General features: G+C 39.0%; 2 protein-coding genes and 2 long non-coding RNA genes across 4 annotated transcripts in view; 1 reads left to right on the forward strand and 3 right to left on the reverse strand.

Annotated features, from left to right (window-relative positions):
- The window catches only part of pcolceb (procollagen C-endopeptidase enhancer b), a 10267-nt gene extending 2903 nt beyond the window's left edge, over positions 1-7364 (forward strand). Inside the window, exons 2-9 of the mRNA XM_017473209.3 lie at positions 1-70; positions 1361-1619; positions 3058-3182; positions 3596-3732; positions 4838-5490; positions 6048-6125; positions 6534-6704; positions 6847-7364. The exon at positions 1-70 is cut by the window's left edge and continues 39 nt beyond it. Of these exons, the coding sequence (XP_017328698.1) occupies positions 1-70; positions 1361-1619; positions 3058-3182; positions 3596-3732; positions 4838-5490; positions 6048-6125; positions 6534-6704; positions 6847-6977 (1624 nt within the window). The 3' untranslated portion in view covers positions 6978-7364. The remainder of the gene's footprint in view (positions 71-1360; positions 1620-3057; positions 3183-3595; positions 3733-4837; positions 5491-6047; positions 6126-6533; positions 6705-6846) is intronic.
- LOC108267437 (uncharacterized) overlaps positions 1-16853 on the reverse strand; it is a 24293-nt gene extending 7440 nt beyond the window's left edge. The window contains exons 1-4 of the long non-coding RNA XR_001813111.3: positions 16676-16853; positions 7864-7900; positions 6522-6609; positions 1466-1637 (exon numbers count right to left, since the gene is read on the reverse strand). This is a non-coding gene — a long non-coding RNA (uncharacterized LOC108267437). The remainder of the gene's footprint in view (positions 1-1465; positions 1638-6521; positions 6610-7863; positions 7901-16675) is intronic.
- Positions 9342-16259, reverse strand: paqr9 (progestin and adipoQ receptor family member 9). The gene is made up of 2 exons (XM_017473192.3): positions 14070-16259; positions 9342-13874 (listed from the first exon to the last, which is right to left on the reverse strand). The coding sequence occupies exon 2, from the start codon at positions 13360-13362 to the stop codon at positions 12220-12222; it is 1143 nt and encodes a 380-aa protein (XP_017328681.1). The 5' UTR covers positions 13363-13874; positions 14070-16259; the 3' UTR covers positions 9342-12219.
- Positions 16854-17544: 691 nt separating the features above from the next.
- LOC128633129 (uncharacterized) lies at positions 17545-19230 on the reverse strand. The gene is made up of 3 exons (XR_008396780.1): positions 19131-19230; positions 18219-18278; positions 17545-17702 (listed from the first exon to the last, which is right to left on the reverse strand). It is a non-coding gene; the product is annotated as an uncharacterized LOC128633129 (long non-coding RNA).
- Positions 19231-19523: the final 293 nt, after the last annotated feature.

A 19523-nucleotide genomic window follows, 5' to 3' on the forward strand; every position in this document is an offset into this window, starting at 1 on the left:
AGGCTTTGTGGCTAGTGAAGACTTCCCCACTCACTACAAACCCAACTCCAAATGCACCTGGTACATCAGCGTGAGTAACTGTCCACATCACAAGTGTAAAAACTGAATCACAGACATTATAGATTTTAAAAAAAAAAAAAAAAAAAAAAAAAGAGAGAACATAATATTCTCAAAAATATTTCTCAGAGATTCATTTCTACTTTACCATTTATGATTTGTAAAAGTTTTCATTAGAATTGTAATGCAAATTGTTTGTTCTTGAAAAGAGTTCTTCATGGGACAGTTCTACAGGGGCAGGTTCTTGGCATCCCATGGGGCAGTGGGGCAGTGGTCTCAGTGTTTAAGATGCTGGACTGCTGATCAGAAGGTGCTGAGTTCAAATCCCAGCATTGTCAAGCTGCCACTGCTGAGCCCCTGAGCAAGGCGCTTAACCCTCAACTGCTTGTTTGTATAAATGACATAAATGTCAGTTGTTCTGGATAAAGGCATCTGCCAAATATCATAAATGTAACTGGAACAAATGTTCCACTTGGAACATTTAATGGTTTCCCAAAGAACAATTAGAACTCCAGATTTATTGTTCTTTTTAAAGACTGTTATTCTGAGTGACTATTTTGTGCTTTGGAATGCATGTCTCAGTTAATATGTTGAATTCTCTAATCTAATTGGATACATTTTTCATGCAATTACCTGCATGATGGATGTTCCACGTCACTAAGACTAACAAAACATGGGTTTTGGTAAAGCCTTTTATAAGTAGATGTTTATTTAACGTTTATGTAAGGAGTCTCGAGTGTCGGTGATCTGTAATGCCATGGGAACATTTTCAGGATAGAGGATGTTGCTTTCTGTTGACAAACTGCATTTCTTCATCTTGTTAAATTCAAGAGAATAACTAAAGTGATAAGAATTATCTTGTTTTACAGTAAATGTAATTATAAACAGGTAAACAGTAATGTTTATTAATAAATTAAAATTTGTAATGATTGGCAAATTGCTGTGGCATAAAAGGAATAAAACACTATTTTCTGTATTCTTAACTTCATGAGAGCTCAAAAAGACCCCCAGCATGTTTTACTCTTTAAAGACCTTTATATCACCAGTTAAGTATATATGAATAATTGAGTATATATTAATAATTTTATATGTAATAAACAGAACAGCCTTCAGATGCAAAAAGCCACATCTCATCTTTGACTCATCTTTGATTTATTGACACAATTAGATTTCTTTGAGTAAAATGTGGGCCCTGAAACATGCAGGAGAAGTTCTTGAGAAATGAATTCTGTATAAAATGCTATTTTCTAATGCCTTTAAAGTCGAAGTACAGAACAATGTTAACACTGAGTCGTATCTACAGGTTCCAGATGGTCAGGTGGTCATGCTCCAGTTCCGTATCTTTGACCTGGAAGCTGACCCTACCTGTCGCTACGATTATGTGGATGTGTACAACGGTCACTCTTACACTGTGCAGAAGCTGGGCCGCTTCTGTGGAACTTTCCGACCTGGGGCTCTTATCTCCACCTCCAACCTCATGATGCTGGAAATGGTGTCTGACTCGGGCAGGGGAGGGCGTGGCTTTCTGGCTTTCTTCAGCGGGGGAAAGCCACATGTGGAGGGTTGGAAGCTTTTGCCTGCTGTTCAACAATGTCAACAATGATATCATTTGGGCTCTTAAAACATTCTTAAAGCTCAAATCCTTATTTACCTTAAATTATATATATATATATATATATATATATATATATATATATATATATATATATATATATATATATATAATTATTATAACCTTAACCTTAAATTATATTCCTATGATTAATTTAATCCAGTCATATGCAAAAAATGACAATGATTTGATTAAGTTTGATTAACGATATACACACTGATCAGTCATAACATTAAAACCACCTGCTTAATATTGTGTAGGTCCCACTTGTGAAGGTGTGCTGTGGTATCTGACACTAAGTCATTAGCAGCAGATCCTTAAAGTTCTGTAAGTTGTGAGAGGGGGCCTCTATGGATCGATGTTGTTTATCCAGGACATCCTAGAGATGCACGATCAGACTGAGATCTGGGGAATTTGTAGTGTGGCTGGGTGCATTATTCTGTCGAAAGAGGCCACTGCCATTAGGGAATAATGGAAGGGGTGCCATGAAGGGGTGTACGTGGTCTGCAACAATGTTTAGATAGGTAATACGTGTCAGTAACATCCACATGAACCCAAGCAGAACATTGCCCAGAGCAACACACTGCATCCTGATGCCATCTTTTCCCCAGGTAAGTGACGCACACACACACAGCTGGCCACATAATGTAAAAGAAAACGTGCTTCATCAGACCAGGTCACCTTCTTCCATTACACCATGGTTCAGTTCTGCTGCGCACGTGCCCATTGTAGGCACTTTCCATGGTGGACAGGGATCAGCATGGGCACTCCCACCGGTGTGCAGCTATGCAGCTCCATATGCAGAAAACTGTGATGCACTGTGTTCTGACTCCTTTCTATCATAGCCTTCATTAACTTTTGAACCAATTTGTGCTACAGTAGCACTTTTGTGGGATGAAACTAGACGAGTTATGCATTAATGAGCCTTGGGCAATCATGACCCTGTCGCTGGTTCACTGGTTGTCCTTCCTTGGACCACTTTTAGTAGGTACTAACCACTACATACTGGGAACAGGCCACAAGACCTATCACTCAGACCCAGTCTTCTACCCATCACAATTTGACCCTGGTTAAAGTCGCTCAGATCCTTACGCTTGTGCTTTTTTCCTGCTTCCAAGACATCAACTCCAAAAACTGACTGTGCACTTGCTGCCAAATATATCCTACCCCTTGACAAGTGCCACTGTCATGAGATAATCAATGTTATTCACTTCTCCTGTCAGTGGCTTTTAAGTTATGGCTGATCAGTGTATATGTCAATCTATTTTATAATATAAATAATTTTATAATCCCAATAAAAAATCCCAATAAAATGAAGAGATATTATAATAAATAAAAACAGAAACATAAATTCAGGAGGAAAAATATTTCTCTCTCGCTCCACACAGAGAATCAGTTTTGTGGTGGCAGGTTGACAAAGCCTCATGGATCAGTGAAGACTCCAAATTGGCCAGATTCTAATTACCCAGCAGGCATCAGCTGCTCCTGGCACATCTCTGTAGCGACCAACATGGTGAGCATGTCGAGACTCACTTCACACCTCTTTCTCAGTCTGTTCTCTTGCCACCGTTCTTCAATCTGACAGTGTGAAATTATTATATTTGGCATGAGGAAACTGTAATTAACGTACTGGTTTGTGTGAGTATGTGTTTGAGTTTGTATGCCGGCATGTATGTGTACGTGTGATGCCAGAGACTAAGACTCCATTGAAGGGATGTGTTTAGAGTGAGAGAGAGAGAGAGAGAGAGAGAGAGAGAGAGAGAGAGAGAGAGAGAGAGAGGCATAAGAAGTTGCATAAAAGAGTCATTATGATTTAGCTTCACTTTTTAAAAAAATAAAAACTGCTTAAGGCTTTACATAAAGCTACAATGCAAACAGAAGTATCAAACATCTAATCAGCATATTTGTGTGTATATGATTCCCTAGGTGATTGAGGTCAAGTTTGAGAAGCTGGACCTGGAGACCGATAAATACTGTCGCTTTGACTACGTGGCACTATTTAACGGTGGAGAATCAGACAATTCACGACGTATAGGCAAATTCTGCGGAGAGGTAGCACCAGAGTGAGTCACATTAACATATTTTAAAGTCCCCTTCACACTCATGTTTTTCTAGGATGTCCACTGATGCCACATAACAGGAAAGGGAGGAGGTTTTTGTTTGCTCTGGGTCAATAGTGTGGTAAAGGATTTCTGTAGAATGTATCGCTGGAAATCTTTTCCAGATTTTTTTCCCCCAAACTGTCAAACAAGAACTTTAAAATGAAATTGTACAAAAGTATAAATGTGCAAGTTCACTGAATGGGGTTGTTAAAGGATAGATGCACTGTACATGCTGAGATCTGAGATGATTCACATTAATGATTCACATACATAAGCATGGAAGTCTATAAACAAATAAATTACATTCTATATAGAAATAAATGTATATAAATATAAAATATAGATATATAAATTGATATTCCAGCATTTTCCAACCTAATTTCTGCCCACCACTTCTGTACAATTTTACCAGTGACAAGAAGTTCAACACATTTCTAGAAATTTTATAAATTTCTATTTCTAGAAATAAAGAAGCTGTTGGAACAGTCAATAATAGGGGCGTTAACTGGACTGTGAGTCATCTGGGGCTGAACCCAGATTCTTCTCCATGTAGTTTTTCCAGCTCAGCTAGTAGCCTAAGATTTGTTTTATGGAAGCTGAGGTATGACATGGTCAGAAAAAGTTGGATTTATCATAAAACCTACGTCGGATGTTATCACTGTTCGTAGGAATACCAGACCGATAAAATATAAAACTTTTCTAAATACCGATAATCTAGTTTGGTGTCGCTAGTGAAGGGGAGGCACAACTCAGCTATCATTGTCTGGGTTTAGCTGGTACAGTGCCATGCAATTTACATGATCTTCCTTATGCTCTGCTCATATCATGTTCATGTAAATTGGAGCTCATATAGACACTTACACACCTCGTGTAAATGGCATGAATGTTTACTGAGAGAATTCAACAATTTGCCTTAGACTTCCACAATAAGTCAGTTCCAAGTTTTCAAAATACAGGGAAATCTGTCAAAATAAATGGTTGTAGTAACGGCCCATATTCTACAGATGTGGTAGAGAGAGATGAGGTTGAAAAACATACATCATATAATAATTTCTTTCTACCACAGGCCAATCGTGAGCAGAAGAAATGAGCTGTTGGTGCAGTTTGTGTCTGACCTCAGTTTGACAGGGGCAGGTTTCATGGCACACTATAAGAGCATCCCACGTGGCTCTCGAACTGCAACACCGACCCTGGACACTGTGCCTGGACCTAGAATTGACTCTGACCTTGTTAACTCAATTCCTAAACCTAGAACAACATCTAAACCCATGGCTAGACCTATACCTAAGCCTACACCTAAACCTAAAGCAACTGTTAAACCTAAAGTAACACTGAAACCTTCATCTGGGCCACAGAAGCCTAAGCCTCCCAGACCAACTCTCAAACCAGCCAGGCCTAAACCAGCAAGACCTACACCTAAGCCCAAATCTAAGCCTCCAAAAAAACCTGCCAATAGGGTTACACCAAAACCTGCAACAAAACCTGCAACAAAACCAATAGTGATACCTAAAGCTAAACCAACTCCAAAGCCTAAAGTTAAACCAAATATTAAGCCTGGTGTTAAGGCCACAGCCAAACCAGGCACTAAGCCAGCAAAGCCTACACCTCCATCTAAAGCCAAGCCCAAACCTAAGCCTGGTGTGAAAACTACCCCGAAACCAAAGACCAAACCTGCCACCAACATGAGCACCAAGATCACCCCTACCGGAAACAAGAAACGTGAGTAGATCTGAGGATTAGTACAACCCCAATTCCAAAAAAGTTGGGATGCTGTTTAAAATGTAATTAAAAACAATTCAATGATTTGCAAATCTCATAAACCCATATGTTATTCACAATAGAACATAGAAAACATATCAAATATTTAAACAGAGTAAATTTCCCATTTAAAGAAAAAAAATAAGGTAATTATGAATTTGATGGCTGCAACACGTCTCAAAAAGTTGTGACGGGGCATCAAAAGGCTGGAAAAGTAAGTGTTACTAAAAAGAAACAGCTGGAGGAACATTTTGTAACTAATTATGTTAATTGACAACAGGTCAGTAACATGATTGGGTATAAAAAAAAAAAGGTATCTTAGAGAGGCAGAGTCTCTCAGAAGTAAAAATGGGATGGAATCTGGATGGAAGCATATGTTGCTCTAAAACCTGTATATACCTTTCAGCATTGATGGTGCATTTCCAGATGTGCAAGCATCCCAACTTTTTTGGAATTGGGGTTGTACTTCATTCTGTATTTGTGTGAGACAATCTTATCGATCTTTGTTCTCCATACAGCGATACAGAGTCCACAGTGTGCACAGCCATGTAAGAGGACAGGAATTCTTTTGACCAGCTTCTGTCCCAGCCACTTTGGTAAACTCCTTTTCTTTGACTCTGTCCCTTTCAGTTATTTTTAGTGGTCTGCATAAACTGATGCCCATCAGAAATTTACTACAGTCTATGTATTCGACCAAAAAGGAAACTAAATTGCGAGATGGTATTTGCCTTTTCCTCACTTTCAAACCATTTCAGGTCTTTTCCCAGCTCTTTTAAACTTTCCAGGATTTCTATCTTCAGTTTTCTTGCTAGTTTTCAAGTCATTAACGTGAAATTAGTCAGGCAGCAGCATCCTAATGAATGTCTAAAGTTGTGATAATATGTACATTTCAATTCTATACACTCTATACACAGAATTTCTAGAACCGTGTAAGACCACTAATAAAACAATAAGATAATATTCTCATGTCCCTGTCTGTCTCACTTGTTTACCTCTTCTCTCAGTGCTGACAGGGAAGGTGACATCAGTGAAACCAAGCTCCCATGGTAGTGTTGAGGTGGATGTGTATATCATGAAGACCTATAAGACAGGCAAATTAAACATCACCAAGCGAGGCCCAATTATGTCCGTCACTCTTACTGTTCCCTGTTTGAAATGCCCTGCGCTGCGTACAGGTACAGTATGTTCATGGTTCACAGCTATCATTTAACTGTTTTATCTATTCTGTTGGCAGAACAAAGAACTAATTTTATTTGTTCAGATATAACTCCAGTCGCAATATGAAGGTTTTAATTCTGTAATTCTTCGCTGTCTCAGGAGTAAACTACGTGCTGATGGGCCAGGTAAATGAAGAGGGACGTGGCATTCTGAACCCTTCCAGCTTTGTCCTACTCCATAAACAGGTGCATGATAAAGTGCTGGCCATGTTAGCTAAGAAAGCATGCTAACCTCACCTCAGCTCCACCAATCACAGTTTTGGAAACCAGTGTTAATCTCTGAGGCAGGAAATGATGAAAGTCATTAAGCTTCATAATGAGCCACACACAAAAAACAAACCTCACTTCTGATTTACTAGTTTTAAACAAATGCATCCTGTTGCCACTACTACAAATGAAGTGTGTATTTACCTATAAAATATTATTCACCTCAACATGAAATACAGAAACTAGACACTTTATAAACTTTCACTAAGATCTGTGCACATGACACAAACATGTGGAGCAGATTTGTCATCATGCAAAACATGGTCTAGTATAAATTGTGCTAGACAGGTCACATTGTATTTTTTATTTTTAAATTATATAAAGTTCTGTGATTAAAGGATTTTAACTACATTTCAGAGTGTATTCTTTCACATCACATCAGTTGTTCAGAATTAAAAATCACCAGGGGTGGGAAAACTCATTGAGAAATTATACTTAAGTGAAAGTATAGTTAATGTGTCAAAATCTTACTTAATTAAAATTTAAAGTATCAAGTGAAAGTAAAAAAAAAAAGTTGATACTTTTAAATGCATTTAAGTATTAAAAGGGAAAATGTAAATGTTCTTAACCAAGAAAATGAAGCAGTGTCATGTTTTCATGTGAAAGCTTGTCTAGTTTTGTTACTTATCTAGAACGTTTTGCCTGAAAACAATCTCTGTAACCTAATGCTATGTAATTTGCTAATGAATTAATCAGAGTTAAATATCCTGTAAATAACCAATATTATAATATCACTAGTTAAAATTTGACTTGCTGCCTAGCTAATTATGTTAGCTTCTGGAATGCATGCAAGCCTAACCTGGAATAGCAAAACAAAAATAGTCTAATTTAGCAAATTAGCAAAACTTACCTCCACATGCTTGTTCAAATTAGATTGTTCATTCCTTCTAGGGAGACAAAGAAGACACTTCATTTTGTATGTATATTTGATTACTCCAGCATAGTGAAAAATTTTACTGAGGTAGGGCCAGGGTACTCATCCTCAAGTTTCACACTAGAGTGTGGTGGTTTATCCATATTCAGATGCACACAGGTATCTATGGCATTAAGTGATTTTTATAGCATATTGGTATGATTCTTGATAGTTTTTTCTACAGTGATGAACTTGATTGGATGCTTTAAACTGAAATGTAAGCCAGTGATATTGATATATACTATAGCATACAGTCACTGGCTAGATGAGTGAAGAAAACATTTAGATGTCCTTCTAACAAGTATTTAGTAGGTTCATAATCTAAAGAGTAAATAGTATGTTGTTTCTTCTTCTTGGAAACATAAAGAATGGGTACAAGTATTCAATTTCAATAGTACTTCAGTATAAATAAGCCAAAATAATACATACACATAGTAATGAAGTACAATTAATTAATTTTCACGCCTGAAAATCAACATTTAAGGCTTAATTTCTAACATATATCATTTTCTTTAACTCATCAACAATATTTGAATCTACATTACTTCTACATTTGACCTTCAGAATGTTAGGGTCATTAATAGTAGCTAAATGTCTCCCTCTAGCGGCAATGGGAGCACCTCGCTACCATGTTCGCTGTTGAAATCAGGTCAAAAAGACGTAATGGAAAAATTAATAATGCCTCCTCATCATGTACCCTCGTTCATTCACTCTGCTTTCCCACTCCCCTATCTATTTTTGCCAATCCAGAATCATTTTACGCTTCCGTAACATCCAGCAATCTCATATTACAGTGAGAAAGAGGGGGAGTGAGCGAGCGAGCGAGAGAGAGAGAGAGACGGTTTGTGGGAGGTTGCTAGGATATAATGCTTACCCTCCCAGTTGTTTCTGTAACTCAGCCAAGCTTTACTGCCTACACTCTCTCTCTCTCTCACACACACACACACACACACACACACACACACACACAGTATGTATATATATATATATATATATATATATATATATATATATATATATATATATATATATATTAATTATGGGTAGCCACTTTATCCTGGTCAGGGTCATGGAGGAGCTGGAGCTTATCCCGGGAGCACTGGGATCCCTGTATGAGATGCCAGGGCCCCATGCGCACCCACACACACACAGACACACATTCACATTAGAGGCAATTTAACCATAGACATTCTACCCATTGACATGTTTTAGGAGATATATAGGAGATCATATATACACATACAAGCTTACACAAGCTAATGCAAATATTTGCAAATGTGCACCTGCTCAGTGAAGTACACTGAAATTTGAATTATTCAAAATACGCTTCAGCTTCGTGGAATCTCCGTTCACAAACCAAAAAAGGTTTTTCGCACAACATGTGACACAGACACTCATTAAACAGCAAACAGACCTTGTTGATCCAGGAAGTTAAATTTATTAATTTCTAATAATAGTCTTTGATTACAGTAAAAAGGAATAACAAGCTATTCATACAATTATATTAACTCTTAATCTATAGTTGAATAACTATATCTCAGTCATTAAGATAGAAGTAGAATGATCTACATATGTAAATCATAAATAAGACTGAATCAAAATCAGTCATAAAGCATAGCGTGTCCGGGAACGTCAGATCATAATCCTGCCTTTTTGTTTAACCCTGAGAACTAGGACTGGTCGAGTCTAGTGGTTCTGTAACTGCATCTGTCAGGTCAAATCACTTTATACCAGACACCTTTATAAATGACTATTACACATCTATAATCATCTAATGTAATGTACGCACTATCTAGATTTCCCTACAGAGTATTATATATGTCTGTAGTGGTAACATTAGGATGGAATTGATACAAACATATTAACACTAATTCTATTCTGTTTCAGCTGCATTATTTTCACATGTTTTAAGAATGAGGTCTTTCTGTCATGTTAAATAGATTGCAGAACGAGGGTTAACATTGAAGTTGGATGCACACACACTTGCACCAGATGCTAAATCATATTCTTCACAATATATTACATATATTAACTAGCAATATTATTGTGGGAAAGGACAGTAGGCTTTCTAAGCAAAAGTATATTCTTGAAGAGTTAGCATAATGAAGTCTATACACAAAGCTGGTGCTACCACACATTTTGTGATACATAACAAATTTGTGTTTATCATGGCATTTCCTCACAGTATAGACATACTTTAATCATAAATGTACTATAAATAACATTGGATTCATGAAGTATGGTATAACCTAAACTAGGAGGATATGAAATGTCTACTGAAATAGGACAGACCATTATATAATGACACATATACCACAGCGCTTTCTTGAATTCTTGAATCTGATTGGTCGGAAAGTGTTGATCAATTTTCTATAACAGCAGGGCTATGACAAAAGCGCCTGCTGTAATTCAAATGATGGGTTTATTTTAATGAACTTGTTCTAATTTGTCATCATTTCTATAGTAACAGGGTCTTGTATGGTTGAACACTGTAACATACTATAACATAAGTTGCCATTAATCATTAGACAACCGCTGTGGTATAAGAGGTATAAAACACTTCAGAACATGCTTTATTGGAAAATATTCAGCTTAGGGGTGGTAACAGCGCTCCACTTCATACCACCCCGGCGTTGATTATTTTCCTATAACAGCACACCCCGTCATGATTTATTCCATGCACCATATACATAGAAAATCCCAATAAGTGAAAGCCAATAGAGGCAAAATATTCCACTGCACAACAGAAATGCCTCACTCACCACTGACTCATTATTGAGTCATAAATGAATGAAGCAAATATAGCAGGCACATTCAGAATTAAGATTTACACACATTGTTAACTTATATTCTATTTTATAAACATTAGTCTTTTAAACTGTGAAAATGTACTCATAGTAACCGTTACTGGCAAGGCTTCTCTCTACAGTCTATCATAAAGGTATCACTGACGTTTTAGCCAGACATAACACAGCATTAGATTTTGTAATGACAGATTTATGACAGAATGCTGAGTAGCATGCAGTAACTGTGTACCGAGTGGGGAGAGATTATATGCACCAAGGCCTGCATTCAGGAAGCATTTCAGTTCGAGTCTTTTTTCCCTACATACATGTACTGACAATGAGAAGGATGTAAGAAGGGAATCTAATCTTAGATGTGCACTCCTGCCAAGGAATTATTACTGTACACAGGCCGAAACAAGTCTAGCATTGACATCTAAGCACTTGTTTGTCACAGTGGTATATTTTACGCTTTCTTTTGGGTTCAAGTAATATTCAGAACCAGCTGCAAGAGGTAAGTGATGGAAAGAAGGGCACTGGTAGAACTAGGGAGATTGTTGTCTACAAAGGAGTAATGTAACATTAATAATGGATTTGTAATTAAGTAAACAACAAGCAAAGCACTCGTAATCACTGAAATGCCCTTTAGTGCACTATTTCCGAAAGTAACTGGTTGATTATGTGCAAATTCAGCTCACCAATGGGAAACCCTGCTAAAAATCATGTTGATATGTCTACGAAACTATGTTATGGCTTCTTTTTCTTCATCTGAACTTATAAATCTCCATGCTCACCACATCCCTTCTTCTCCTAATTTAAACAATGCACCTAAAAGTACAATCAAGAGCCATGCATAGGTTACAATATTAAATAAGCAGAGATTTTATCTTGATCCTTATTCAGTAGTATATGATTTTTTTTATATTAACAGTAGCATTTTTTAACATTACTTTTTAGCATTATTCAGCTTTCAGTTTCAGTGCAGAGAGAGCAGGTTGAAGTATAGCTGCATTAAACCATGGGGTTAAAATTGTGCACTGTTCGAGTACATTTTGCATCAACACTAAAGCCGCATGCTCTCATTTCCTCTGTGCTAAAAGACTATGGTTGAAGTTTTTCGTCTCCTTTACTTCCTGTTTTAAAAAGGGGAGGAAGTGCATATGTGTGCGTGTGTATGTGTAAAACATACCAGCAAAGAGAATCAGCAAGTCCCCCTAGGAGACTCGGAAAGACTTACATGCTTGTTTGTTTGGTGAATCCCCTTAGGATTGAATTATCTGCTGATTCTTAAACGCTCTGTAAGTGCTAACGTGGTAAGAAAAATAGCCACGCCATCCCCATATCAATATTGAATTGTGCGTAGTGGCCACAACTGTAGCATTCCAGGGTAATAAATGGTAAATGAAATAATTAATCTTGTCCTGTGTGATTAAATAATGGGTACTGTCAGCAACAATGTCACAATAATTCTGTCAGACCAAACACATTGGAGTTTCTGGCTTGGCTCCACTCAGTGTGCCTTTAGGCCTTTCTGCACAGGACCATAAATCTGGTGTGCACACCACCCAAACCATACAATAATAGAAGCTATACACCCCTGTAGCAGCAGCATCAGCCCAAAGGTGGAGAAGATAGTCGGGCCAGGAAGGTGGGGAATTGTGGTGGGTGCTATAACCAAGGAAGGGTGAAGCAGCAGGGCTCGGATCTCTACCTTGATCATATGGAGTTCATCAAGGATGGAGAGAAAGGTGCAGCAGTGGAACCACTGATGACTGTGCCCCCAGATGTCAAACTTTCCTGGATAAAAACGTTCTGGGATCTTGCTAATGTTAAAGGCTGCAGACACCACCAGCCAGAAGCAGTGGCGATAGAAGAAGGTGGCCATTGTAGGTGATGGGTAAGAAGAAGACATCTGACAGGAAGGAGGATACGGTGACGGGCTGAGGAGCCGATAGAAAATTGGTGTGGATGAAATGAAGAAGGGCAGAAGGAAAACGAAGGTGCGCACAGCATAGCGGTACTTCCTCCACTGCTGTCTGGTGTTGCAACAGATTAACACACAGACGATGGCCACCAGGCAGGAGCAGGGGATGTACAAGCTATCAAAAAATGGGTGGAAATGCAGGAGAGAGAAAAAAGAGTTTGAAGATGGAGCCAAGGGAGACTCCTCTTCCTTCTTTGACTGTGTCTCTGATACATTCGGTGTCCCAAGCCCAGTCATTGGTATCCCTGCCTGTGGGTAAATGTAGTAATAGTAAGCCAAAGAAGAGCCAACGGTATAAGCACTGATGGTTCCATAATCCACAAAGAAGCAGATCTCTCTGATGATCAGTGACATGGAGTTGAGGAGATGAGCCATACTGCTGGCCAGCAGCAGATAGAGAACCCCAAAGAAATAGTTCCAGGCTGGGTAAAAGAAGGGCTCCCCAGGGGCCGGGGCTCCTTCCCACTCAAATATCTCTATAAACTGAAAGCCGAAGATAAATATCGGGAGGAAGTGAGTCCAGAAGTTTCCGGTCTCATTGGTAGGACGGAATGCCGAGACCAGGCACTGTAGGAGGCTGTAGTCAGGGAAGCGGTAACCTGACAAAATGAAGCTCTCTGTCACTCGTGGTGGAACATCGGTGTAACGAAGGAGAGGTAGTGACCACATGGCTGAAAGTCGTACTTAGGACTAACTAATTGACTGGCTCAGTACAGCAATTCATAGCAGTTTGTTTCTTGCTCTTGTTCATCATGTGCATGTTTTGTAAATCTGATTTAAAAAAATGTATCAAACTGTTCAGCTGTAAGGCAATTCAAACTCAGCAGGATAAGCACTGATTCAGTCAGATATAAAACTAAAATAAATAAATAAATAAATAAAAATAAAAGATATCCAACAATCAAAAGTCCAGAGCTTTACTTCACCATCCTACTCAACTAAAACCGGGTGCCAGGTAAATAATTCATTAAAATGCCACTCAAACATGCAGCACAAATCCACTGAAAGCAGACTGTAAATGTGCAGATTAGGATATATATATATATATATATTCCTGGCAGAAATTCCTGAGTGTTAATAATCTTCACTGCATACAAAGAGACTTGGTCTTGGACTGAAATCCTCAAGGTTGCCTCAAGTGCCTTAATATGTTTCAGGACTGACTATAGCAGCAGGTCATACTAAAAAAAAAAAAAGAAAGAAAAAAAAAGAGGTTAATGTTTTATCTCTTCAGAGCAGCCGGGTCCTTATCAGTGTTAAACTGACTCTGCTCTGGTCTGGAGGTTTTCAGTCACATGTCAGTGTATGAAAACGAGCAGCTGGAAGCCGGTGCCCCTGGTATCCTGTTTATGTACTGAAGCTCCTCATGCACTCACCAGGAACTCGCTGCATGTGTCCTCCTGAAGCTCAGTCTGAAATCCAACAATCCAGGGATGCACAACCAGGCCGCCTTTTATTCATGGTCCGTTGTGCAGAATTCATCATTTATTTATACTTTTTTTGCACTGTCAGGTTAGTGGCTTTAAAAGAAAAGGAGGTCAGTCGAGCGGATCCGATGGCACGTTAAGTGCTGCTTTATTATATCAAATATCCAATCGCAGCTCGCTCGGATACCTCGTACGCATCCTTCAGAAGGCAGATGATGATCTCTCTATCTCGATCTCTGTCTCTCTGTTTCTCTCTCTCTCTTCATCCAGCATCAGTTCTGCTTTACGACGCTACCGGACCTGTGTCCTTGGTGTATGTACTTCACGCAGCGCCGCTTAATCCCCGACAATCTGTTCTCCACATAGGAAATCCAGCCTACATTCAAAGAAACCGAAAAGCCCTCTTGGGGATTAGAAACTCGCATTCATACACTGCCCTTGACTGAATGCGCGCACGGAGAACGGAAAAACCCCAGCATTGAGGGCGGAATGAAGCCGGGTCGCCCCGAGCGTGAGCAGAATGCCGGTTGGCTGCTGTGAGCCATGCGCAGTGTAGCACTGCTCCTCTTTCTCCCCTACACCGCTACTCACACTCGAGTCTCCAGACCTTTCTCTCACCGACACCTTTACTGCTGGACAGAGCTCATCATCTACACGTCTCTCTCTCTCTGTCTGTCTCTCTCTCTCTTTCTCTCGCTGTCTGTCTCTCTCTCTCTCTCTGTCTCTCTCTCTCTCACACTCTCTCTCTCTCTCTCTCTTTCTCACCCTTTCTCTGTATGTCTCTCTCTCACACACTCTCTCTGTCTGTCTCGCTGTCTCTCACTCTCTGTCTCTCTCTCACACACACACTCACGCTCTCTCTGTCTCACACACACTCTCTCTCTCTCTCTGTCTCTCTCACACACTCACGCTCACTCTCTCACCCTCTCTCTGTCTCTCTCACTCTGTCTCTCTCACACACTCTCTCTCACACACACACAGTCACGCTCTCTCTCTCTCACACACACACACATTCACACACACACACGCACTTCTCCAGTGAATATCTTGCGTCCTACTCTGAAAACGTCCCAGTCACGTTGAAGCCTGTACTTATTCACATCATGCCAGACATTCCTTAAAGTTGGATAACACGTTTTTTTTAATGCGTTTTTTAATGCATTTTAAAAATGACTTTTTTCCCATGTTTTCATTCATCTGAAATGCTCTTGTTTCTCATTCAGAGTGTTAACAATATGCTGTGGCATGCGTTTCCTCTGATTTGCGCACAACACGAACGTAATCGTGCCACACGCACAGTAGCGCCAATAAAAAGCTCAGCCAAATGCACTGAGGGCGGGTCTTACTCTAAAGCCCCGCCCCCTAGGGGTGTTCTGGAGCTTTGGCCGTTGGGTTGGTTGTCAAACCACCCTGCCATTAGCAAATCCCAGGGCTGCTGCTCTGTTCGCCAGCTGCTCTGAGCATTACAGTGTCACACTGCAGAACTGGCCAGTGTACTCATGCATGTTTTTCTTTTTTCTTTTTTTTTCTTTTGTTCCATATTGTACTTCAACTGACACAGCTGTCCTTACTACTGCAACCCAAAACTGAAATAATATTAAGTACTGTGCATTCTCTTTCATTATAATACTTCCAGGCTATGGTTGTGTAGTTCATCCACCACTATCTGGTGATCATGGTCAATATAATTGGCTCATTTTCTTTCTTTCTTTCTTTCTTTCTTTCTTTCTTTCTTTCTTTCTTTTTAAGACTTAGTACAGTCCCAGCTGATCAACGCTGAGCTTCTGGATTATGTGTGTTTTCTATACAGTACATATAGCATAGTTCTTGGGTATGTCATAAGACCTAAATGTGCTTCTGAACTGCTTATACTAGTCTGGAGGGAGTAGTTTATCTGCCTGTGGGTAAGTTCACATAACGCTAGTATTTATACAAGCATTATTTTAACAGAACAAGTTCTAATTTATAGTTCACCACTAAGATATATGTACAGTTTACAGTATGTGTCAAGGGGTTTTCAAAATTGCACACACACACACACACACACACACACACACACACACACACACACAAATATTCACTCAAAATGTGATTTAGTACAAAAGATAATGCATAAAAAAAAGGTTGACTCCAGACAGTCTCTCTTCTCTTCATCAAAGAAAAATTGGTAGCTGACTTTGATATATATATATATATATATATATATATATATATATATATATATATATATATATATATATATATATATATATATATATATATATAAACCAACTGTGGAAGGTATCTACTCATCAGAGCTCTGTATATCTGATACTCTGTATATCTGATACTCATAGTTCCACACAATGTGTGTTGTGTGTTCAAATGCAAACTCTGTGTTCCTGGGATAAAATACATCAGTGGAGTACAAATGTGCTACAGTATATCACCAATCCAGTGCATGCTCTCTTCAGCCAAACTGAACAAACTCAGTTTAATCTATATTCTAGGTTTAAGCATTCTGAGGAAGAAGAACATTTTAAAGGCAGAAAACATGAACAACAAGTTCCTCTTACCACTGTTTCAGATTGTCTCCTACACACGTCCTCAGAGGACAGTGGAAAGGGTTAATAATAGGTTCTGAGAGAGCGCCACCTGTGGCCGAACTCATCACCTGCTTGCTGGATTTGCAGCTCAGTTGGCTGAGCTCACAGAAATTGGCTGGATCTCTGAGAGACTAACGATCAGGGGATAGACGATAGTGCTTTGACAGACACAGGCCTTAGTAAATAATCAATAGGTAACATAACACTCAGCAAATACTGGAGAGTGTGCTACCTAAAGCTGGGGTAGAGTGCAGAGCCATGAGTCATGTGGACAGTTCACTAGTCCGAATCCTGTTATGCAAAGACACACACACACACACACACACACACACACACAGAGACAATCATGTTGTGAATGGTCTCAGTGCTGGGCAGTTTGCTGTATTGTATTGTGTAGTGCTGTATTGAGAATTTCATTCCCACATTCAAAAAGATCACAGCGAAATGATTCATTAATGAACAATTCATATTGTTGGTGGGGTTCGACTGCTTCCTTCCCTCTATTCAAATATTCTGTCGAGGCGTCTTTCTCACACACAAACACAAACACATTCTTTTCACACACCAATTCCCCTAGTCTAGTTTGAGGCCCTGGAGGATGTAGAAGACTCTTGTATGCTTTGATTCAAATACTCCTCTTGCTGACTTTCTCTTTAAAACCTACAGCAGGATTCACCAGAGACACACTTCTATTTTGGACGGACACACACACACACACACACACACACACACACACACACACACACGCACACATTATATATGTTTAGTAATGATAAATATTAGTAGTCTATGCAGAACTGTAAGCATGTTAGAACTTGAGGGCTGTGTGTTGGAGCGTATATAGTGTGCAAGTAAATGTAAGTGTGTGAGAGGCTGTATTTTGTGGCTGTGCTAACCTTTGCCTGTAAAAGGTATTGCTTTTTATTACACCCCTGTGGAAGGCCTAGTCCAAGAACGAAAGTTCAAAAGGCTTGAGTGGAAGAAGTACAGATAGCTCCTGTCATAGCAGATAAAATAAACTGAATCAGCCTTTCTAATCTTCTACTTCAGACAATCTCACTTCTCCTCTACCAAGAGATTGGCAGCTGAGAGTGGCAAAAATAAAAACCAACTGGGTTCTCTTTAGAGAGAAAGAGGAAGATCTTTGCTTCACTCAGAGGCGTATGAGAGTGTGAAGTTTGCCGTGGGACTCAAAGTTGTGGTTCTTCAATGATTGTGTCTTCAGAATGTTCATTATGAACTATTATTCATAACCTGGAGTACAAAAACATACCAATAAATAAAAAAGCTATCTCATTGCTCATACTGTAGCCATAATAATGCTGTTACAACTGCATTCTGTTTTCTATCCAGTTGTGCTGGCTTAGAATGATTATCTTTGACAATAAAGATTGGATTTATTTCTGACCATTTAGCCTATCTATGGCAAGAAGGAGGCTGCTTGCTCTTTAGTGAGCAAATTGAGAAAAAGGCTTAATTACTACTCATGTTAATTTTCTACTGGTCCTCTAACCTCATAGTTGTTTTCGCGAATGTTCTGGTTCTAACAAGGCTCCAACCGCTTGCCAGGAATCTGCAAACAGTTTCACACACACACACACACACACACACACACACACACGCACACACACACACACACACACACACACACACACACACACACACACACACACACACATAATGCTGTGGAACCAAAGAGGTAATGGTGTAGTATTCAAATAAAGTGAATCTGAGGAGAGGATATACAGTCCCCTCCAACTGAAATACTGACTCCAGAACACTAAGAAAGGGAAAGGACTATTAAAAGTCCTCTCATGTTTAATTATAAATACAGTCCCAACCAAAAGTACTGGAACAAAAAGGCCAGTTCTTCTTTAAAAAAAAAGATCAAAGATCAAAAGATAAATATAAGACGACAGATCAGAACTTCAGCTTAAGTTTCCTGATATTTACATCTAGATGTGTTAAACAACTTAGAACATGGCACCTTTTATTTATTTAAGTAAATATGAGGAAATGAAAGTTGAAATTCTGATCTGTTGTCTCATATTCATCTTTTGATCTCAAACCCAAATGTATTCAGGGTACAGCAAAAACAAAAGAATTGGCCTTGCCTTTCCAATACTTATGGAGGGGACTGTATACTAAGTTGTTCATGTACACAATATACAGGAATCCGAATGTTGTCTATACGTCACTCTTGGGTTCTGTTCCCTGAAGGGGAACTGAGAACTGGAGACCTGGGGATGCATTACTGAGCAAGATTTTTCCCTCTTCTTCCAGGGAAAAATGTGTTTCCCAAGTGAGCTTGGGAAACAAAATTTAAATAAAAAACACAAACACAATCATATACAAGTACAATAACTTAAATCACTATTTGTCAATCAGACTATAGTTCAGGTTTTCATTTTTATACAAACGTGACCTCCACTGATGTCATTTCTAACTGGAGCGCCAAACGAAGGGACAACACAAATAGGCTCCAATGCTGCCGGTAATCACGGTCCAACTTGTTCTTAACCAACAAATGCTCCAAATTAAAGAACTAAAAATAGTAGAAGGAAAAATATAAGAAATTATACCAGACATACTGTATGCATAGCCATATATTGTATAAAGTAGGAATTATGAATTGATATATTTAGATAAGGATTCTAAACCTACATATAGGCTATTACAGGTTTATGCATGTGACATTTAAAGTCATACTGTGTGTGTGTGTGTGTGTGTGTGTGTATACATAAGTAAAGGGCAGGTCTGCTAGCTGAGGGTGGTGGTCCATGCAAAGGGCAAGTTCTTCACAGCAGTGATGGCAACT

The sequence above is a fragment of the Ictalurus punctatus genome, chromosome 7, assembly GCF_001660625.3.
Source record: "Ictalurus punctatus breed USDA103 chromosome 7, Coco_2.0, whole genome shotgun sequence".
Taxonomy (NCBI): Eukaryota; Metazoa; Chordata; class Actinopteri; order Siluriformes; family Ictaluridae; genus Ictalurus; species Ictalurus punctatus.